Source organism: Gambusia affinis, linkage group LG07, assembly GCF_019740435.1.
Source record: "Gambusia affinis linkage group LG07, SWU_Gaff_1.0, whole genome shotgun sequence".
Lineage (NCBI taxonomy): Eukaryota > Metazoa > Chordata > Actinopteri > Cyprinodontiformes > Poeciliidae > Gambusia > Gambusia affinis.
Window position 1 is genome coordinate 21,630,185 of NC_057874.1, and position 24,756 is coordinate 21,654,940.

The 24,756-nt window shown below is 36.9% G+C and overlaps 1 protein-coding gene across 1 annotated transcript; it reads right to left on the reverse strand.

The window, feature by feature from the left end:
* Nucleotides 1–10,542: 10,542 nt before the first annotated feature.
* On the reverse strand, nucleotides 10,543–20,035 carry fam210b (family with sequence similarity 210 member B). The gene is made up of 3 exons (XM_044121792.1): nucleotides 19,362–20,035; nucleotides 14,518–14,708; nucleotides 10,543–10,992 (listed from the first exon to the last, which is right to left on the reverse strand). The coding sequence occupies exons 1-3, from the start codon at nucleotides 19,821–19,823 to the stop codon at nucleotides 10,776–10,778; spliced, it is 870 nt and encodes a 289-aa protein (XP_043977727.1). The 5' UTR covers nucleotides 19,824–20,035; the 3' UTR covers nucleotides 10,543–10,775.
* Nucleotides 20,036–24,756: the final 4,721 nt, after the last annotated feature.

Consider the following 24,756-nt stretch of genomic DNA (forward strand, 5'->3'; position numbering starts at 1 on the left):
CTTTTATTAATCCCAAAGGAAATATTGATTGTTGGATTTAATTGTTGAACACAAGAAGAATGTTGTGCTGCATTCCCTCTTCATGAAGGCCAGCATTATGTTGATGATTATGTTGCTGAAGTCACACTTCAGCATGACTTTCTTCAGCTCCCTTCAGCCCTTTTCATTAAATACATATAGACTGGGCCTGAGATGCTTTCAAATGAGTCAGAACATTTGATGGTACCCCTCTGACACGGTCTGGAAAGTCACAGAGTTGTTGGTTATTACACAACTCTGTTTAAGTGCTGTTTCCTGCCATAATGTATTTGCTTCCATTTTGAAAAACATGTCACTCTTTTCTCAAAGACATGTTGTCACTTTGATGTACAGAATATTGCTTTTGAAAGGTTATTTTCAAAGGGACCCATTGAAATCACTTTCAGACAGGTATTTAACATACTTTTTATTAAGCCCCCATTTCTGTATTAGATATATTGTTTATTAGTTGGATATAATTATTCTGATGTTAAGTGTCATATTTTCATTAGCTGTAATTGGAAAATCATCAACAGACTCGTTAACAGAAATAAATGCTTGAAAACATCAGGCTGTGTGAATACAGTAATATTACTGAAATAACTCGACTTTTATTCATATCAATATTCATATCAATTCATATTATATAAATTAAATTGTATGATAACACCATCAATATAACCATGTACATCCACAACCACAGAATCAGTTAATCAAATAATGACCCAGATTCTTATCTGAAGGTTAACTCAAAATTTTATTCACTGCAAAATCAGGTAGAAAGACAAACTTTTTCAGGATTTAGATTAATAATGGGTGCGCCAATTTTGTCAGTTCATCAGTAACCCCAGTGTGTCGTTTTTCAGGAACTCATAGTGCCTGTGCTGCTGCATTAAGCCAAGAAACTTTGCAGAACACCCAAACCTCCTTGTATATGGTCAAGATATTTGAAGTAAATAACTTTTATAGCACGACTCTTTCAACACTGAGATAAATGCGCACTCTGCTATATTGTCATGATTGTTTCATTACTGTTATTTGGACTGAGCCATCAAAAACCTAGAGCTGACCTTAACTGACAGCCCACAGTTAACACCTTCTCTTCACACATGTAGAGAAAAAAAAAATTCTATTGAAAAGTTAAGAAAAAATAAAACATAAAATCAAAAAGTAATGTTTTAAGCTTGACAATATCAATTGTGATGACTATACACAACAGGCTCTACTCCAAATCTTCTCGCTGGATGTACGTATTGTTAAATTTATGTATCCAGGTATTTATCCACCTGATCACTACCAATATACCTGCATTCCCATCTTTATTCTTTTTTTACAGACAACAGGACTTGTTCTGGAAGTGTCTTATTTATCTGGTAAAAGCACAAACTGAAAGTGTGACACATCTCTCTTTGCAGCTGAATCAGACAGTCAATCCTTATGTTTCTCAAAATGGCCTGTCAGGAAGTCAGTCAGTAGCATGACAAGTCAGCACATGGCCAAATAAAGAAAGGTCACAGCAGGGTCCCGTCCATCATGAGGCATCGCATTATTAACATCATTATTAAGTCTGCAGCCGCCGTTCCTCTTGTCAGCTGGCATTTAATATTTTACACTCTGATTAAAGCACAATAAAGCAGCAGTCGCCAAGTGACATGCAGCTTAATCTCACCGTAAACATCAGAAAAACAAAAGGCAACCTAATTATTGATTACAAGAATTCAATTTGAAGGAAACATGTAATGAAATTATTTGCAAGAGATACAAAAAAATGAAAGATACAATGATGGCATTAAGTATGGATGGCAAAATCCATAATCCACGTGCCACGCCCCCTGGCCTCTTGAGGCTGTGCAGGCTTCTATTTGTTGTGCAGGTTCAGCTGTGACAGAACACCTCCCTGATTGGCAACTTGGAGGCTGCAGGAGAGCAGCCACTCCATTGGACCAGCAGAGGATTGTCAAGCCAATCAGACATTGATGAGCCTCACCTGCTCCCTATAAAAGGCTTGTGAAGCCGTTCCTCCAGAGGGGCAGTTAGTAGGAAGGGTTGGAGTTTACAGCTGCTTTGGGCAGTTTTGACCTATTTTGTTCTTGCATGTTCTGCTAAGGAGTTTGACTCGACTCTAGATTGACTTTACATAAGCTAGCAGCTCGTGTTTGGGAGGCTTGATGGTCCCTTTGTGTCCTTTCTTTTGGCTTGTATTGAGTTTACTTTAGACTGACATGTTTGAACATTTTGTAATTTAACTTGGACTTAACAATTCTTGAATTTGTTAGTCCTTTTGTTTTAATTGGGTTAAGTTGTATTGTGTTTTGGTTATTTGAAACCATCTTTTATAATAAAGAATTCTACATTCCACTTGTTTTAGACATCTTCATGTTACAAAGAAAGGTAACATAGACCTTGGGGTGTAACACGATGTATGAACATCTTAGCAAACAAAATTAAATTCATTGATATAAAAACAAACTTTCATGTCAGGGTATGACAGGTGGACTCCTAGGTTTTTTGTAAAGTCTTCTTTCCCCATCGCAGTACATGTTCAATCTTGTTTTAATTACATTTACATTAAATGCAATTTTGGCAATTTTTTTATTTAAGTTGATATTCTACTTTTATGAATAAACAAAAGCCATCTGCTTTTGTTTATGACATTGAATGGAGATACTTTGAGCACTCCACACTGAAGTAGTGTAGAACTGTTTAGCACTTTGATCATATTTTGGACTTTGAGTAAATTATGGTCGAGAGCAAAGCAGGTATGGATTTTTGAGATGTCACAAATGAAGGATATTTGTGCCCTAGCTGGCGGATAATCAGTTTTGTGGTGGCAGTTCCACATTTAATATCTTGTGTTTCACAAACATCACATTATCACAGTTTAAATATTGTATTTTTGTTTGACCGAGGTCGAATTTGACTCAAATTTTTGATGGTTATTCCTTTTTGAATAGGCTTTGACAAAACTGACTCTAAAGCAGATGCGTGTACTGAAAACAGATTTATTTATTCCATTAAGTTTCACAAACCTATTCAGAACTTTTCTACTGATGATAAATGAATTCAAGTCCTTGATCAGCTTACTAAAAATCTGACCGATAGCCTCATTCACACAAAAACTACTAGACTGATAGTGAATTTGTAGTCAAGTAAAGACAAGTCTTTTTTAATTGGATAAACTTATTTTTTATTATCGTGTGGGTGGATAGTTTCTATTTATTTTTCATAATTGTTGAGATAAGCAAGCAAGAGTTTACATGACAGTCTGACTCAAAAAAAATAAAAAATTCACTGAGATTAGACATAGGAGTCATCAAGAACTGCAAATCTTGTTCACAGCTGTTGTCAAACTGAGATGAATGGGTCTGCCTAACTACTCAGGAACAATGTTTAAAACAGAAAATGAATCCAGGTTTTGAATAAACGTGTTAAGCATTTGCCTACTGTCTGGTCAGCACTTATTCCCCTTAGCCGAAGAACAGAGGGGAAGGGGTTGTGGAGCAGCGAATAGCAAGAAATCAGGCACTCAGCAGCTCCACAATACCCCATTAGTCTTCATTTTCAGCAGGACATGCAACAGGGCCCTTATGTCTTAAAGAACAAACTAAAATTTATTGGGCTGGCTAGTTTGAGCTAATTGAAAGAAATTGTCTGTCTGCTTGCCTTCCATTACATTTACAGCATGTAGTGAGTCAGGGCTGGTTGATCATATGGAGCCTGAGCTTATTGCCCCCTGCTCATCACCCCGGCCTGGTTTCATGTTAATGGTTTGATCCATGCTCAACCTCCACTCTGCAGACAGTCTGAGCAGAGGGAATGATTCAAGGAGGAATTGTTTAGAAAAGATTTATGAGATTTGTTCATCATAAAGTGTGAGACAAACAGAATAAAATTGACAATGGCGGTTCAGTGATTGTTTAGCGCTGAGTGTCTGTACTCAGCTAGAGTTTTTTCCCAGAGCTCAAACAGTGATTATGAATGATTATCTTTTCTACAGTGAACCAGGACATTGCTGGTCTTTCTAGAAGACCAGCAATGTTGTTAATTTCTCAACTTATCATTGGGTCTAATTTATTAGAGGGAAATTGTTTGGGTCTGCAATACATTGTTCCGTTTACACAAAATTTGAGACCATCTCCCAAGGCATTTTGGAGGGAATGCTAGGGAATGCCTTTTCAGGCTTTCTGGTAGAAGTTTTCAGCTCAAAGTCAGGCTTGTTTCTTGTTAGTGTTGGACTCCTCCATAGCTACCTCTTGACTCTAAAGCTGCTGTTGGTCTTTCTGGATAGAACCTACAGGTGTAGTTGTTGATGTAGGATGAATAACCATATTTCCAGGTGTGTGAACATCCACTACTATCTGCAATTAAAAACTGTTTACATTTCTTAGCAAACAGTTTCTGTTCTTAACGAGATTTGATGGGAGAGACACACCTTAAAAAAAATAAAAACTGTGATTGTCTGGATCTGTAGCCAAGTAAATAATATTTATGATTTGCCACAACTGGTCACTCTGGCTCATTATTATGCTGGTCAGTAACCGTCCACCCCTTAAACTGCTTATAGTACTGATTAAATGAAATAATATTCATAATAGGACGGTAAATTTGCCACTATGGGCTCATTGTTATGCAGGTCCATGTGACTCTCTACCCTTCTTCTGCTTAAATACAGTTCTCACAAATGCAGTTCAACAGACAGAAAATAATAAAAATAAACACACATCAATCACTAATGAGCTTTAAGTTCAAATTTATTTTTTTTAAATGGGACAAGACATATTAATTAATATGTAATTCACATTAATATGTCAGTTACATATTAATTGACATGTAAATACATGAGATTATGCTCTAGTCCTATTGACAGGTTGATGTTTATTGAATACATACATTTTGCAACATGTACTTGTGCTGGCCCAAATGTGACAAGAAACACACTGAAACATGTGAGTTATAATTTAAAATAGAATGTGAGGCATAAACCTTGAAATTAAATGTCTTCCTTTTGCCCTAGAACTTTAGCTGGTGGACTTAGATCAAGAAAAACACCTCCTGGTCATTTGTTGTGGTGTATCCAGTCTGTTTTAAAACCCCTGCAAAGGTTACGAAGTTCCAGGCTGTGAAATGAGGGTGCTAAACCATCGGAGCTTCCTAAATCTGACCTCCAATTAGGGTGTTTGGTTTAGGAACCCAATAGATGAGAACCTATGGTTTAGGAACCTCAGGATAATCTATCCTGCTTGAAGATGATGTGGCTCTTTTGGAGGATTTGGCCCTCTGGAGCAATTCTCAGCTGAGTCAGCCAAATCACAACCTTCATATGCAACATTTGTGTTCTGATTTTAAAAAAATTGCAAATCCAGCAATCAAAATAAACAAATAAAAATTTAATTGAATGGATTAGAGAATAAGTGAAAAATCATATCATCTCTATTTGTGTTTATATTATTTATCTGCAGCTCTGAAGTGAGTCATTCATGAAGTTTGGACTGTTTGACAAGTGTCAGACTGCTGGGTTAAACTTGCAAACATAATCCACACCTGCCAAAAACCACTTTAACAACTCACACCTGCTGCCTCCTGTCTGTCGCGGCAGACTAGATAAACTCCCATTCTCTCCCTCAGCTTGGTTCTAATTACCAACATTTAGCAGCGGATATTCCAAATCCAGATTTACTGAGAATATATGGAGGCAGTGCACAAATGCTCAAATGCACACAAATTTTTTTTTTATAAACGCTCGCATGTCTGGTGAGAAACTGACTGGCAGTGGTGTTTAAAATAATAAGATGCAGCTGTTGATCGTAGCGACTGTCTCCAGGTTTACTTCCCTGTGGCCTCGATGGCAGCAGAGGAACCGTGATGAAGGCAGACAGCTGACAGGTGCTCCAGGATGCTGCTGCCATCAGGTGCATCTGCTAAACTTAACTCTGAGACAGGAAGACGTAGAAGAAGGGGGAAAAACAGCAAAGGAAGAACGGAGGAGAGAGCGGGAGTCAGGGGAAGAAGAGAGAGAGAGAAGAGAGAAGAGTGGCCAGAAAGAAAGACAAAGAGGGGGAAGGGTGCAAAGATAAAAAAAAGGAAGCATATGTGTGTACCGTGTGTGCTCCTTGAAACTTTACGCCAGAGCTCTGTGTAAAGAAATTCACAGGATTGCTTTGAAAGTGCGAGGCTGCGGGTGCCCCTTCGCCTAGACATTGTCACTCTGAAGGGCTAACAAGTTTACTGAGCAGGTCAGGAGATGGAGAAGTAGAGCAGGAAAGAGAAAAAGGGGGAGATAATGGGCACGTGCAGGAAATGATGGAGAGGGGAAGGGAAGGAGTAATAGGAATGATAAAAAAAATTAAATAAAGGAGGAGGAAGAGAAGGTGGTTTGTGAGAAGCAAGTTTTGGTGTGTGCAAAGTGTGTGCCTGTGTCTGAGGATAGGTATTTGCCATATGTTTATATTCTACTGCCTGTTTCAGCATTTTACAGCTACATGCCTTCCAAGTCTTGTCAAAAAAAAAAAAAGAAGAAACCGGGCAAGGTGTGAGTATACGGCTTTAAAGTGACACTGGTTATGTTCTTTGTGTATCTCTGCCTTTAATAAAAGGTGCACATCCCAGGCGCTGAGGCCGGGGTTTGAGCCCCTCATCAAAGCAAAGGCCGAGCACAGATCAAGTGTTCACGGCTTGACACAATGTGACTCGGGTCGAGCTAAATTTGACATTGAGTGTAACCGAGGAAGTGATCTTACAGACCTCTATTCTCTTGTATGTCCTGCTTTTTTTGGGGGTGAGACATTCCTAAGACGCAAATGTGTCTTGGTGAGCAGTGAGAGGAGCCTGATGGAGCCTGGCGCTTTGCAGGTAGCCTGACAGAGTGGCTCGGAGCACTGTCACCAATTTGTTCCTAGCCATGGGGAACATGCAGGGGATGGAGAGGCAGTGGCAGCTCCCTGTCCTCATCATGGCTAATGAGGCCTCGGCTTCTCCTACTTCCTCTGTGTGTGTGTGTGTGTGTGTGTGTGTGTGTGTGTGTGTGTGTGCGTGTGTGCGTGGGTGTGTGACAGCAGTTTGTAGAAGTTTGTGTCAGAGTGCTGCCAAAGCTCCTCTTTCTGAAAAATTGTGGCTGGTATCTGACTCAGGCCAACGTGTATTCTTATATACAAGTCTTCTTGCTGAATAATTCACCTGATCAAGACACACATACGCATACACACAGTGGAAAGGAGGGAACAGGTCTTGTTCAAGGCAGCTACGATTCAATACACAATTCAGGAACATCACACCAGTTGGGACTTTGTTTCTGGATTGAATCATACAGTAACTGCTTAAGAAATCAAGACAAAGGAAACAGGGAGTTGCCTGCTATGATAGCTGAAGGAAAACCTGCACAATGTATCACAATCTGAAGCTTTCAGTGACAGTCAGCCTGCCTTTAAGTTGTTTTTAAGTGTTATTCATTTGTCTGTTTTGCACCAAATTTTCTGATTTTATCATAGTATATTATGCTGTAATGTGACAACATGATGCTATATTTTATCTTATTCTTATTTTTTAGTTTTGATAAATTTACATTTTGCATGCTTCCATTTGACTTGCACTTTGCTTTTGGTACACCTTTATTGTCCCATAAAGGGACAATAAAGGATATTCTATTCTATTCTATTCTATTCTATTCTATTCTATTCTATTCTATTCTATTCTATTCTATTCTATTCTATTCTATGTGTTGAAGCAGTGACGTGAACTGAAATAAACACAGCTTTATCTGTAGGACAGGAGCTCCCCTGTGTGTTCAAAAGTCAGAAGCGCAGTGTTTTTCTTAATTTTGCTCAAATAAAGAATTACTTTGGATCTTTCTTTAAAATGCCAAAGAAAAGCAGAGGTAGATAAAGAAACAATTATAAAACAAATCCTATTTTAGTATCCTGCATTCTTCTGTTTTGATGCTGTCATTCATGTCAACTGTTTTCTTCTCCATAAGATGAAACTGACTCCTGACATTCATTTTCCAGAATTAGGTCATGATTGTTACTAAAATGAATCAAGATAAATAACTTTATTAATTTAAACAGTGGTATGCTTCCTGTTGAGCTGAACTGTTGTTTATTTTAAAAAAGTCAGACATAAGGGCGATGAGAAAAGCTTTTAATTTTCATCAGTTTTCTTTTCTTTTTTAATGGCTTAAGATCAAATCAATCTTAGTATGTTGTAATCAGCATAAAAATATTTTGAGCTGTAACCCAACATTTTACTCAATCCAAATTGTTTGACCATGTTGCCACAGTACACAGCAGACATAATTACTTCCTGTCTGTTAAACACGCTTTCAACCGTATTATGGTATGGGTTATTCATGGTATGGTATTTATATGTCAACATTATGCTACAAATGTCACAGTTATTTGCATGCAATCAAAGAAATGAGTCATAGAGGTCATATTATTATCCAGAAGTGGTTGCATGCATGTGCTTTACTGTGTTTTTAATTTCATGACAAAAAACAAGAAGGTGAAGATTATTTCTAAAGCAAACCACATCATTTGCAACGATCCCTTGTAATAAGACACAAAGGGACTCATAAAATTTGCATTGTTGGAATCTTATGAGTATCTAATAGTCGGCAGCGTGAGTGGAGAGTACTGAAGAATATGTGGAAAGTCAAAAGGGTCAAAATTCTTCTGGTTGTTGCTTTGAATACCAAATGGTCTATAATGATGTGCTCCATTTGTGCTTGGAAGTCAAAATTAACATGATCCAAGTCATAACACTTAACTGGATTTATCCTTTAATTATCCCCTAATTTCCAACTTGGAAAGATAAACGTTAATTAATGTAGTTATTTATGTTACAGGAATAAACACAGCTGATGGTTTATAGCTCATCAATTCAGTGGTACACATAGATTGTGCATTAAAACATTGGTTTGTGAACATGTTTCTTTTTGTTTGAATGACCAGAATGCAGAAAAAAACATGGTCATCTAATGCGCCACCTGGTGATCAAACAATGTCACACCAGGTGAAAATCAAATATGATTTGTCTATTTTTAGAAAATGGGTCTGAAAAAATAACTTGGTTCTGTACTACAAGATTTAAGGCCAAATAAATAGAAACAAAACTTTTTTTTGACATTGAAATAAGAATACAAATCCTACCTTTCTGTATACATACCGCAGATATATATCCTGGCATTTTTCTCATTGTTCAGAATCAAGACAACACCATGACCCATACTTTAAACCAAGGTAGCACAATGCTTTTGTTTCTGGGTTTTTTATGTGATTTCATTTTAAATTCCCACTTTATTGGTAATTTCATCCTTTTGATCTTATCATACATTGACTGTCACTCAAGAGATAATTTAATTTAGATAGGGGTCAAATAGGAGGTATTTTGTAAGATTCCACCATTTATAATTTATCTAAAAAAAATGGCTTTAGTACAAATTTCGAACTGCAAAAAGTACCAAATTGACCCTTAACCAACCATGAATTTAAAACTAAACCTTCAAAAAAGCTGATTCATGCACAGTGTTAACAATCTTAACAACTTAAGGCATGTTCCTGTGTGGTAATGCATTTTTTTTGTTTTTGTTTTTTTGCTTTTGTTATTGTTATGGATTACAGCATGTTAATTGTGTCTGCTGTGACCTTGTTTTCTTCATGAGCTTGTTATAGATGTAATTTTATATCTGCCTCTAATTTCTTTTCTGTGGGTTTTTTGGACCAACATAGAAATGTTGACTAAAAACAATTTGATGTTTCCTGAAATGCATCTTTAAACAGTAATTTGGATTTTTAAAGTGGTCAATTAATAGACACTTTTATTTACATTTTTTTTTTCTATTGCTCACCAAAAGTAAAGAGCTTATGTAATTTAAATCAAGTATATGTAGCAACTTTAACACTTAGCTCAATCAGTCATAAAATTTTAACAAGCTGAAAAGCTATAATGGGCAAAACTGGGCTAAGAAGATGCTTATTATTTCCATTTTGTGCAATATTAATTCAAATGTTTATTGCATTGTGTGGGCTAAAGAAGAAATTGATAAGGATTTTGTTTGCCACATACAGTTTTTATAATATCAATAAATAAAGTTTAATGCAATTATGCCAAAAACATAAGATATTTAATTTAATAGGATTTACTCAGGGATCGATGTTGAGTCACTCCTTAGTTTACGGAACCCTATTTTTAAAAAGCATGGTATTTTTTAAAAATAACCTAAGGGTAAAAGAGGGAGCAAAAAAGATGACAATACCACTGAGAAATTGTACAGGAGAAAAGGGGTGAAAGGTTTAAACAGAGGAAACGTGAAGTATTCTGCTGACTCCCAAAACACCAGAATATAGCAGAGTCAGCTATTAGAGGAGAGTGGAAAAGAGATCAGCTTTTTTCTGTCTATATTCCCACTGGAAACTTTCAAACATTAATGCATTAAAACCCAACCAGAAAGTGTCTCAGTTCAGAAAAGGTCAAGAGAGAAATGTGCCAGAGCTGAAAACGTAAAATCTATGAATGCAAAAAAAAAAGACATTCTTTTCTCTCCCTTTATTTCAAGAGCGTATAAATGATGTTTCTTTGCACAACCAAACTGATTCTGCTGTAGCAGGAACAAATGAAAAAAATATTTTACCAGGTTTCACAAATGCAAAAAGAGGTTATGCTGTACTGAACAAAAGAACTTAAGGAAAAAATAATAAATACAAAAGCTTTGATTTTTATAACAGGATGTCTGTTGTTTCATGAGGGAGAGAAGAGGAGAGTCATCAGGGTGCAGGTGTGGGCGGTTTAAAGAGTCCGGTCTTTCTGAAGTACCGAACGATGAGAGGTACTGACACCACTGTGATGCTGATCCGAACTGGAGCGAAGAGCTTATGGACGGCGTAGGCAAGGACAAACGTGCTGGTTCCTGCTGCCATTTTAGATTGAACCAACTCCTCACTGAAGCCCAGTTTGCACAGCAATGCCGTCATGTCGATGCCACTGCAGGGACCAAACACACAAAATCAGTTAGAAAGCACATATTTAAATGGGACCTATTATGCTTCCTTTTAAATAGGTTAGCTTAGGGACAAAGGCTGTAAAAACATGTTCAGATGATGAGAGTTCACCTCAGTTCTGCCTATTTTGAGCTCTTTTCAGAATGAGCTGTTAGGGATTCTTGTCACTTTAAATTTAAATAAGCTGCTTCAGGCCACAACCCCAATGTCAAGTGTTTATATTCACATATTATGCAAACGAGAATAGCTGCAAACAGATGTGCAGATGTACAACTGTACGTCTTTGATCCTGAGTCAGACCCAAAAATAGAAGAAGTGGAACTTCCTGTACACCCACCAAGGATGATTCAAATAGTTTCTTAATAGTAAGCCAACAACAGAACCTTGTCTTTTTGAGCAGCCACTGTACAGCGCATGAAGCGGTAAAACCAGAAGAACAAATGTGTTCTAATAATAACAATATGGGTGGAGGTCAGCACCAATTGTGATGTCAGTGTCAGGAGGTTTGTGAAACAATTTGTAATCCAGACACCAAAAAATTGCCAGAAAATGGCTGAGTAGGGGATTTGTTAGTGCTTGAACTGTTTTTAGAAGCAGTAAGAACCCAAACAGAAGTACAAGAACACACTAAAAGGAAATTTTGCAAAACAGGACTCCTTTAACATACCATCACAGTTTATACTAAACACCTTGAAAAACCTTCTAATTTAATATGAACATTGTTTTAAAAACCTGTAGTAGATACAAGCCATAGATATTGTGTAAATACTACCACAAGATGGCGATGGATCATATATAAGACACCAGCAGTACAAAGTGATGCTGACAATAAACATAAAATTTGATGAAATATGATCTATATTGTATTTCAATAAAAAAATTGCATTGTCTCATTTTTTAAACAGTGCTGATTTGCCAATGAGACAAATACTTTAGCATGTTTCCTCCTGAGCAACCTATAAATAAGTAAGAAAACGTATGTAGGCTGAGTTGCAGTAAACATTCAGCTTAACGATTCAAGATGCAGAGTATTGCAGTTCTACAAATGCTGTTCTCAAAAACATTAAACTTATTTTTGAGCTGCTGTAGTTGTGTGGTTTATGTGCCTCATAGTCCTGATCACACAGTTAACGTTGGCTTTAACATTCACCTAAATTATGGACTTTAACTAGTTCTACATCTCTCTGACTTCATAAAATAGTTGTGGCCTTTTTGTGTGAGCAGTTTGGAGAAATAAATATGCAAGGAATGTGGCTTCAAGCTTCCTCAGTCAATGCAGTCTTTCTCATGCTTCAACAGCGCAGCTAATCTCAGCAGCACACTGAACTCTGCTAAAGATGTGGATCCATTTTACATTGTAGCAACTGTTCCCCCTGCCACATGCCAGAGCTCACAGTGATAATGCTTAAAGTCACTGTAAATGACAATGATTATCACCACTTACAGGAGGAAATCTCTCCAGCTTGTCACACTATGTTTTCCCAACCCCTCTGTTATGCGATCACACAGACAAAAGCACAAACTATTTAGACTTGAACTCCTGCCAAAAGTAGGGTGTGTGAAGTTAGTATGGTTTTTCATTGAGCAACTTGAGCAACAGATGGCAGCGAAGCTCAAGGGATACTCAATGTTAAACTTTGCAAACGCTGCACAGCAAAAATGATAGTAGGTTCCTCACTTGATTAAGGCAGTGGTAGAATTTTAAAAAGAATGAGGCCAGTAATGTTTTTCATAAAAGGTATTCTTAGGTTCTCACTAAAACTAGAAAAATAGAATACTGAATACCTCTCCCTGATTCTAGTCCTTACAATGGCAAACATGTTCAGAGAATTTCATACTTTGGTTAGTTTATAAACCATTGAAAAACTTTATTTTTCAACAAAACTGCTGCTGCCTCACCGGCAGCACTTCTGAGCATTTGAATGGGAAAATGCAAAAATTCAGCCATTTTGAAGAAAAAATAATCACAATTGGTTAAGCTAAATAACAAAATAAATACTTTACAGTACAAACCACACGGTGAAAATAGCAATATAAATTATTTTATCATTGTATTTTTCCATTATGACAGGCGAGGCTCTGTCTCACTTGTCTCCCTTGACCACATGTCACGGAACCAAATATGGGGAAGAAGAATTCAGTTTTTATGTTCCCCTAATCTGGAACAAACATCCAGAAAACTGCAAAAATGCTTTACATAAATGCTAAAAGCCTATTTATTCATTGCCTTCTATTAACAACTGAAAGATCATCTGTTTTCAACCTTTTATAATTTTCCTTTATTTGCCACTGCAATTCAAGTGTTTTTTGCTTGTTTGTTGTTTTTTGTCTTCATTACGTAAAGCAGAAATTTGAATTGCCATACAGCTGAAATGTGCAATGCAAAGGGAAGGCCACGTTGGCTGCATTACCCCAATTGTATTTGCATTCTCTGGGTAGGTGGAGCCCCCAAACTAAATAGATTAAAATTACTATCAAATTTTACTTTTCATAATTACAGCTGGAAAATATGTGATTCAGAGCAGCTTCACTGAGAAACCCACCAAATTTAAATACAGTTTATGTGAACAAAGGTACAAAAAGAGAACTAAGGAGATGTAAATAAGATGGGAAAGGCCAGAATGCAAATGATCCAGGATGACATAGTTTAGGTGGTGAACTAATATAGAAACATGAATTTGTTTAGTTGTGAACTGAACTTTGAACTAGTTCTTATAAGGCTGAACTTGCACACTTTTCACTGCAGTGAAAGAAATATTTCAAACCTTTGACTGACATAATGCTCCTTCACAGTTTTCTACGGTTTCCCACTTCAGTGTGTTAGATCATCAAAACATCTTAATATCAGACAAAGGTAACCTGATACTAGAGGTGTAAAATAATTGGGAGAAAAAGGTATGTCGACTTTCTGAAATAATAGCCTAAAACATTTTTTGTTAAAAGTGATTTTTTTTTGTGCAAAAAATAAAAAATAAAAATGATAAATAAATAAAAGTTTCCATCTCTGTATTGGCAAAAGATGATTTAGGTAAGGGAAAATGTGTAGTCAGTGATCTACTGTCCAACAGTACTTTATACAATATAATAAATGTAGTTTTAGAAATAATGTTTTCATTCACTGTTTTCAGAAAAAGAAATCACACAGAAAGTTTTTCTGTTGGTATGCAACATTGCTTCTGGTCCACTTGAAATGCTATGATGTGACGTTCATGCTCAAATACCACCTCTGTGGATAGATTAAAACAACTCCAGAAAGAAGAGTTGGCTAAAAATCCTCATCCCTACAACAATGTCCAAGACTTCAACCAATTATTAGGTTTCACACAGGGCCAGCTTGGTTTGGAGAGTTTTTTGGGGTTTTTTTTTAACTCTTTTTAAAGAAATTATAATTTGAAAACGGCCTTTAATTAACTCTTGTCATTGTAAAGTGGCTCTTGAAAGCTTTTAAGGTGAATTTCTCTAAGGGTTAATAGAGCTGCATTAGATTTCTGGAAGTCAGTCATGTTACCTGGATATAAGGAGATAGAACATTCCCAGAGAAATGAGAGATATTCCAACATGAAAGGAAACTCCCACTGCTCCATATTCTTTAAAGACTTTTTTTAACTGCTGGGTTTTGTTGGGTTTTTCTTCCTCTGGCTCTGGTGTGCTTCCGTGGTCTTTTTCTGTGCTTAAGGTAGAGGAAGCCTCCTGGAGATCCTGAACAAAAGGCAAATAAAATGTGGAGTTAAAAGGGAAGTAAAATTTCATAGTTAGTCAGGTTTGAAGTATACATAAAGTTGAAAGAAATTTGTTAAACTGGTGTTTTTCTGTGCTGTGAATGTGTGTGAACAACGCCTGGGCTTTAATGAGCTTCCCGGTTAATGGAGCAGAAGAGTCAGCTGATTAAACACATTCTGCTGCTGCTGTGTGCTTTAGCTAATTCACATCACCACACACCCTGTCACACTCATTAAACACGTCTCCCACACACACACAAAAAGCCTCTCAACAGCACAAAAGCGCACAGCTGACTCTGGACGTGACCTCCTGACACAAGCTCCACACCATCTGCAGACGTCTGACACATCGCCGGGTCGCTGCGGAGTGAGGCGGGTTACCGTGGAGCGAGTGTGGGGCAGATTAGTGAACCAACATCACACAAAAGGGTCTCAACAAGCGACAGCCTGCATCAAAGCACTGAGAAACCCTGTCAGTTGCCAAACATAGTCATCTGTCGGACAAAAGTCACATGAGCTGCATTTTACAACTGCAGTCACGCTGAAAGTAAGAGAACCAGTGCAACAAGATTCAAGGAGTTGAGGAAATGCCACAAAGGAGACCTCTGTTGAACCCACAAAAAACGAAGCAAATCTCATTGAGCATTGAACTTAAAGTTTTCTTTTTGGATTTGATTTGGAATAAATATATCAGTAACAAAGTAAATAAACATAGCATGTTAAGTAGATTTGATTGATAGGATTAATAGGTAGATAAAATGCTTTGTTTACAGGAAATGGCAACTATGAAATGAAAATAGGGTAAAGAAAGAGTGCTCTTACAACATGCCTTAAAAATAAAGGGCAATAAAGATGAAACATGACTCTCAATGAAAACAGGAAATACCTCTGCTCTATTTTTAGGCCAACAGTGGACTGTGTGCTTTTGAAGCAGAAACATCTCTCACTGAACTGTAGTAGCTGCAGTCTTTTAAAAGCTCATAAAACACTAAAATAATGGCAGTGAACTCGAGATGCTGAGACAGATCAAATGTAACACGTACACAATCAACACTCTGAACATGTGGTGTAAATTGGTAAGCAGCTCTTCGAAACTGCATTTCCATGGGCAAATTACTGGATTAGTCTGGTTCAAAGGTGATCAAAGGAGGGCGGGATTAAACAGAGAAGTGGGGGTGCAGGGATTATGTCTGTGGTAAAGTAGGTTTTCTCAAGGCTCGTCATCATTTGAAGCAGTCTTAAAGCACAGAGATATCGAAGTGACATGCTGTCAGCAGCTGTACCTGCATCATACCTGCACTCTTCTCTTCCAATGATTTCCTCTATGATAATTCTCATCCTCACAGCGAGGTTCATCAGAGACTAGCTCCACAATGTGGGAGTGGACAGGATGAAATGGTCTAATGTCCGTATTTTAATCCCATGGAAACATCCCACTCATTGTGGGATGAGTTTGGATGTGCTGTTCAGGCCTGAGTGAACAACCCAAGACATTCCCTGTAACCTGAGTGTTCAAGTTCAAACTTTTTAAACTCTTTTTCTTAATGCTGACATTTTTTTCTTGTTTGTTTAGACTCAATCAAACCATTTATCTAATTCAGGAAGAGCATAGCAAAAACAAAGAGACCAGCTGATCTTTTGTTTTGGCTACTATTTGTCTTGTTAAATTTTGGCCCAAGATTCTGGATGAAGCTAGAGTCTTGGCCACATTTTCATCATGCTGCCATCAATAGACAATGGAGGAATCCAGAGGGGGTGAGAGAGCAGGGCCCTTTTTCTTGCTGTTCAGCACTTAGACAGGCCGAACTAAAAGTAAAAGCGGGCACCACCGTTGGGAAGGTCATGTGAGCGAGCAGCTAATGGGAGCTGTGCCAGGAAGGTTGTATAGGACAAGAACAGTGGGACTGCTGTGTCTGATAACAGCTTTGCACTGCCATGAAAACACATGCAAAGTCACAGTGGCATGCAAACAGGGACAAAGACACACTCAAGCACTGAGCAAACACACACAGAGCGGGAGGGAAGCAGTGGTTCTCTCAGTCAGGCTTCTGGGTCTCCAGAAACTGAAAACTCTGATTTACCTTACAGCAAACTTTATAGATTTCTCAAGTGCAGGTCAGTTCTGGGCAGCTCATCTTTCTCTTGACTATAACAGAGTCATTATTGGAATGCTACAGACTGTGAAATTCAGTCCACTGTCTAGTATGCATTTAAATTTATTAAAACTGTATGCTTCTTAATTCAGGAAATTATTTACCTTTTGAAAGCTCAGTTTATAGAAAACTTTTCAGATTCTAATCAAACATTAGCTTCTTTTTCAATATCTTGCTAAAGTCTCTATCACTTGACTTTCATTCTACATTTAGTCATGCAAAGTGCACAAACTTTAAACTAATTAATTGAAATTTTATTTGACAGACCAACATAAATCAGCACATAACACGGAAGTGAAAGGAAAAGGAAACTTGATTGAAGCTTTTTTTTTTTTAATAAAAATTTGAAAACTGTGATGTGCATATCAGAGTGATACTTTCAGGCTCACCTTTTGTTGCTCAAAAATTAATGACTTTCAGTTTAACTCCTAAAACTAGCCATACAATAACATTTTGTTATAACTTGAATTATATTCTATCTTTACATACTAAGGCTAACCTTATGGTTTTACTTAAATATCCATTAACTGCAGGACTTTTACTTGTTGGGAGTGAACTGGATGATTTCAACCACTCCTATTTGAGCCTTATCTCCAATGAACCTTTGACATTTTAGTGCTGTGGTTCGTCAGTATGGTTGAGATAGTAAAATGTTGCTCCAAAGTTCAAGCCCTCTGTTCATTTCCAGAAGCAGCTCTACCAACATATATGTACATATTTTTAGGATTAAATTTAAAAAAAATCTAAATCAGGTGTTCTATTTCCTAATGTTGATTTGCTTCTGATATTTATTTTAGTTTTGTTTCATATTGAAAAGTTGCAAATAAACTTGAAAATTGCTCAGAATCTAAGATGAGTCATGACACAATTAGATTGCTTCATTTGTCTGTTCAAAAGTCCAAATTCAAGCTGTTGCTCAATATTCAGTACTGTGCAAAATTTTAACCAACTTTATTTGCTTTAATTGTGAGTCAAAAGTGAAATACAAAGTCAGGAAACTGCAAATTTATCCTAGCAGGTGACTAGGATAATAAAAGGAGAGGAGAAAATTACAGGCTTAGAAAAAACTATTTAGTTGATTATATATCAGCTCTTTTGGGATAATCTTCTTGAATTTAATATATATTTTTCTAGATTAACCAGTTTAGACTTTGTAATTTTTTGTAAGACTTTACTAAAGTAATGAACCTGTGACAAGATGCAGTGAACAAAAATCAAAAGAAATAGTGCATAAATGTTTGCAACACTAGTTCAGCTCTTAGTCTCTATAACCTTTCCACAACAAAATTCCTGAAAAATCAAGTAAGATCTATAGTATGTATGTTTTCTTTTTTCACTCTAATACTTGAGGGTCAAAATAAGTGATTTCTGGACCTTCAGTTTGGGCTGTGGTCACATTTTATGCACACTTAGTCTTTTAGCAAGGTCAGCGGGTAAGTCTGCATCTCACTCTGTGAAAACTCTAATTTCTGCCCCTCCTCCCCAACTCTGCTAATACTGTAGTAATTGCAACTGGCTAATCAAATTAAATGTATAAAACCTTGAACTGACTCTAGACCCAGAACCACATAAGACCAGGAATGTCATTTATGATACAATTATTTAAAAGCTTCTAATTCATTGACAAAGTTAGTATTTTAATCAAAACTCATTCTCTGGAACAATTACTTATTTACTATAAATTTTTTTCCAAACATTTTTAAAAATGGTACAAGTGAGTAATCCTGTTGAGTGTCCGAGTGTTTTTAAAAATAATTAAATGGTATCTTCTTATTCATGTCAATTAAATTAATTGAAATTCTTTAATGTATTGAATAGGAAAAGGATGTAAAAAAAAGTATTTGTTAGAAATATCCAACAAAATTCTTAATATGAAAATTGTCTGACAATTTTGTGTATTAGGCTTAAAATGGTTAAAAGACAGCAATAAATTCTGGGTTCTTGACATTTAAAGAAATGAGCGATAATTCACTTATATAATTGTGATCTAATGCATAATCTCAGACCTGTGTGGAATGTTGTACCACTATGAACACATTGAAAGTGTATTTTTATTGCCCCTTTTGTTGACTCACCAATAAAAGCCACGTGTCAAGGAGAAAGGTAAACCTGTATTTTACTTAACAAGCAGGCTGGTTTTAACCATGATGACTCACTCTTAATAAACCTCCATCAGAGCTGTCAGAGTGGGGTTTTCTCTGTCTAAATTGGTCAGGCACTTGTGTAGCACCGAGCATGTGTTTTTCTTGTAGTACAGGCACATTAATAACATATGCACTATAGAGAGAGTTGTATAACAAGCCTGCTCGGTTACATGAGAGCTGCCTCCAGAGAGCTGAGGGCGCCACAGCCTTCCTGCTTTCTAAATATTTTATGGTAAAGTTATGAATCCTCTCAGTAGAGGGACAGAGAAACCAGGCTGCACGTGGAGGTTTGAACTCGTTAGGTCCCACTTGAGTTAAACAAACACTATTAATTACCGCTTTGCTGCTGTCAGTTTGCTCCTCGCTCCTCTTCGCGGCAGCACTGGAGGAGGCAGCTCTGGTCTGCATGCTTCTGCTGCCCGTGTTACCTGTAAACAAAGCGGCGCCCTTCGTGTGTCCTCCGAGCCTTGTGTTTGAGAATTCACCGCCCACTCGGTGCACGCTTCTGGATAAATTCACAGCCACGGCTGCAACCCGGTCCAGAAGACCCCACTCTGTTATTATCAGACCAGCCGACGTGTCCCAGTTCTGGACGGGCTCAGGTTTTCGGTGTGCCCGCTTTGGCTGGAACCCGCCGGCGGACGCGCTGAGGAAGCGGAGCCGCTGAAACGTGTGGCCTGTCCCGCCTGTCAGTGAGTAGTTCTCCCGTCCGGTTGCTTTGACCAGAAACAAGCCCGGACGTTTGAAAACCTGATTCAGAGCCGCTGTTGTCAGTCTCTCCGTACGGCACAAAAACATTGTCGATGCGCCTCCACAGGAGAGAAAAGAGTTTCTAGAAAATTAAATAAAGCGAGTTAATCAATCCGAACAACTAATTATGAGTGGGTGGCGGTAAACATGCTGCCCTGTGCCCTCTGTTGTCCCCCTGAGGTCCTCTTGTTGTCGGATTAATGCCTACAGCCAATTGGGACTGACGCGCAACCGCAGATAGTAAAAACCTGAGAGAAGGGAGGGGGTATTTAAAGGCATAACCATATTTATCTAATAGAGTTACATCATGATCTGAATATCAAAATGAGAGCAGGTTATACAATTTTTACGTAGCCTAATGCAAACACATTTAAAACAGCTCCAGGTGTCCGCCATAGTCATTTACTAATTTGAAAAAACTTTAGCACAGTCGGGAAGCATAGTTTTATTTACATAAAGCACCATGCAAACAAGAAAAGCAAGCAAACGGCTAGGTAAATATTTAAGAAGTCCATAAAATATAATTTCTTTGCATCACAGTAGTCATTTTCTAACAGAGTGATTCAGAGTAAGGTTTCTGCATTTAGTAAATGTTCCCACATAGATCGACCTGGCACATTAGGCACACCTCCGGCACGGCAAATCAGACTCGGATCAGATCTGACAATGATGACACAGTTCACATGAGGCATGCCACACCTGGGCCAGATCTGTCCATTACGGAAGTAGTTATGACAATTAATTTTATCATATGTCTAAAAGTGGTGAAAATATAAAGAAACATTTGTACGATTACCAGGCGAAAGGACTTTTAATCAAAAAAATTATATGGCAGGTTTAACAATATAATAAATATCCATTTAACTTTTGCAATTTAAGTTTAAATTATCGTATCTATGGCCAGCTGCCTTCTATCAGAGATTACAAATTACTTTAGGAAATCAGTTCTAAAACGAAGTCTATAAAAAAATAGAACAATTATAATCAATATAATAATATTTTTGTGTATCTAAATTTTATATATGCTTATTGAATGTACCTACAAATGTTTTTTTTTTGTTGTTGTTGTTTTAGTTCTTATTAATTCTAATGTCTAAATATAAGAAAAAAAATTTATGTAAATTATCGCTGTCTCGACCTGGTGGCGTAAGTGACAAATTGCAGGCTTTTACCTCCGTCTCCATAGAAACGAACTCATGAGCCGATAGGTCGTCGAGCGTAACAGTAGCAATCGTTGTGATAACGCACTCCAGGTAAAAAGTGTTTTACATGAGCTAAGGAGGAAACTCGTAGCCTTAATTTTTGGACACGTGTCCTGTGGTGTGATAGAAGTAAACTAAGAGTTTGGCCAGGATGATTTTTGTCAACATGACCATCCCAGCTGTGACGTAGGAGAGTGGCAGCAACATTTTGTGTGTTTTGCAGCTGGAGGGATTGGTAGGCTTTATAAAAACATGGAACTGTGAGAAAATATCAATTAGACAGTTAAAACTGGAGCACAAATGGGTCTTCCAAACAGATCATTCCTAATCATTCTGCCAAATTAATGAAAAGTGGTGTGAAGTACAACAAAGCTAATGTTTTGGAGAGACCACAATGACCATTGATCACAACCCTATAAAAAACTTAAATGCAGCGGGGAAATATGAGCAAAGCAGCATAGAAACATGGGTCAGTAACACTGGTGATGTTCAGCAAGGATGGACCAAATTTCCAGGAAACAGTTAGAAGCTTGTGGAAGAAAACCAAAAACGTTTGACCCAAGACATACATTTAAAAGGCAGTTTTGCCAAGGGAAATGCATTTAAGCTTGTAGAAGTTTTACAAAAATCTGTAAGATATTTGTCTTGATTATTATTTAGCAATAGGATTTAGCATTTACCAAAAAGCAGTAAATATGGAAACCTAATTGGTGTAAAACAAACAAACAAAAAACAAACAAAGGGTTTCTCTTTTTTAATGACAGACAGTGAGGAAAAATGTTATGATTCTTTCTGTAGAATTCACAAAACCAACCTGGTTTCAGTTCTCTGGTAGAGAAAACTATTTTGAAAATGAAAAATAAAAACATCAAAAAGCAGCTTTTTAAAATAGTTATTGTCCAAGCAGACCAAAACATTTGCATATACTTACTATAAATGATTATGTTGATATAGGTTGTATCATGGGGAAAAAATTAGGTGGGAGATCACAAAATGGATGGTTGTTATCCCTGCACACAGTATGCTGTTACATGACTTATCTCTGTTATGCAGCTTTATTGTCTGCAGTTTGAGATGCAGTGTCTCAATTAGATAAAACTGCAGGGGAATCTACACACAGGATAAGAAATTTAACTGAATGTGCAGATCACACAAATCTCATTTTGAGGAAGACTTTAGAGAAAACAAACATTCCTTTATGTTATCCTAATTGTGCAAAACTGACAGAAATTTAAACATTTTAAGGAAGGCCTCCTTTCAAGGAAGTGGTGGCATGGACCAGATAATTTCAGCTCCACTATCTATACAGTTCACTTCCGTTATTGTTTTCATGTTATTAAAGCATGCTGATGCATGTATAAATACGACAGTTAGTCATGTGATGAGTCTGACTGGTTTCTCTGACATTTGAAACATTTGATAAAGTATGCGCATCTGCATGTGAATGATGTGAAACTCAGAAAGAAAGGTGATAGTGTGTAAGAGGTGAGATAAAAAGGGTGCAGCCCTTAACGTTAGTTCAGCAAAGCCACAAAATCAGCTTGTGAGAGGGTTCAAAACTGCTACTACTTTTTACTATTTCAGGGGGATGAAATGTTAAAAAAATAACCTGTCTCAGAGCAAACAATGTTATTTTATACATGACTGAAACTGGAATGAGGATTTCTTGGTATATTTGTTTACTGCCTGATCTAGTTGACACTCTTCTTTCGCTATTGATAAAAAGGTATTGCCTCCAAGACAATACTTTGTCTTGGAGGCAATACCTGGGTATATCAATTTGCAGCTTGCCACCTTGCCTACTACTATCTTATCATGGATTGTAAATGGTGATTGAGATGTTGTTGACGGAAAATTAATGGGTTTATCAATAAATGCAATCAAATCATTTGCATTTCAGAAAATAGGGAAGAATTTGCAGTTACTGCAAAAATACTGCGCAGTAACCATGGCTGACACCCAGTCATCCATGGTTACTAACTATGGTGTTGCAAGGGAGCTCCCTTAGGGACCTTTATAACATTCAATGAACGCACCCTGCAAGTTGAATACTGAAGAGAAGTGAGTAGCTGATGTGTCAACATGTGATTTAGAGGAAACCTGATCAAGCATCCAAATATAACAAGTAGGGAGTAAGAATGTGTTGTGTAAGAACTGATTAATGCTACGGCAATAGAGAAAGGATTAATATAAATAATTTTTTATTTAACTGGCCATTTCCTGTTAAATAAAAATTAACTGGAAATGTTAAATTTTACCAGTACATGGTAAAATGCTTCCATTTTATCATGTACTGCTATCATGTTTTGAAAATTATATAGACAAAAGTGACCACAGCGTGCATACACTGAGTTGTTGTCAAATGAAAAGAAACTAACATTAAATTGAAAGTAAATAGTTTGGAGAGAAGATGCAAGCATGCAGGAAATGGCCACAGATCAGGAATTGAACCTTAGACAACCACATTGAGGACTATAGCCTCTGCACATAATCCACACAGCATCCTCTGCTTGGTAGTACTCTTAACAGTTGGGATATATACTGTGTTCCTTCTAGCTATAAAGTTCAACTGGAATAAATCCACTCACATACAGCGAAGGCTGATGTTAAAATCATTGTGAGAATCATATCACATCTATCTTAGTCATAGTTATATTAACTATAACTTCATTATATTTAGGTTTTTCTCAAAAATAATTTATGCAGTCCGCTTTTCTTCAATTTTACCCTCAAGGTTTTGTAACTTCCTCTTTATTTCCCACCGAACTGTGTTATGTGGTCACAGTCTTGTTAATTCTTTGCCTGGCGGGTTTCATAACTCTTCTGCTTTACATCACAACTTCCACAGTAATGTTCATACTCATCCAATCTTCTTCCGCTGTTTTTTTGTTTTTGTTTTTTAATCAGTTTTACAGAGAGTAATAATGTTTAAGATACAAATGTGATAAGGAAAAGAGAACTAAATCTTTTAAAAAACCGCAATGTTTGAATAACTTGTAAACACCAAACTTCTGAAAATGTTTATTTTATTCTTTTTTACTGCCAGTGATTTGTTGATTTGATTCCAGCCAAAGAATAATGCACTTTGTTGTTGGCCTAAATGCGCCAGATTAAAAGATGATTGTGGTCATAACATGCTGACGCAGGATGGTCATTGTGGTTTCTCCTCTCTTTTCTTTGGCATGCAATGTCTAAACACCAGCAACCTTATGACGTCTTGAAAAGGACAAGTTTAGACAAGATGACTGCGCTGTACTGTTTACTGTACTAATGAACTCCTTGGTTTGATTTTGGCAATAAAATCAGAATTGTTGGTCACCTAAAATTCCCACTAAAATGGTTGGAAACAGCACTTAAAATAAAAATTTAAAAAAATCAAGAGGGAAGATGTGTTAGGTTAAAGTTTTTACCAGCTTTAATTTACCAGACATTTTGGCTAATTTACAGAAAAATTAACTGCTGGACACCATTCCTATGTGGCATTCTTCTATTCTACTAAAACATTGATAACAATGTAAGGAATTATTTTACCCTTGTATGCTACTTGATCTTGATTTTCTGTTTCAACACAGAACTTCAAACTTTCATTTTTGCTTATCATTTTTTGAGTTGTGCCTAAACAACATGCAGGAAATTCCACAACAGTAAAGGCAATCCAAGTTACATAAAAACTGTAATTGATTCAACATCTGTCAAACAAGGACATAAGTTGAACACACATCTCAGTTTTAAGGCATTAAGTTAAAAAAAAATCAACCTATTTTTTTAGGTTTCACATA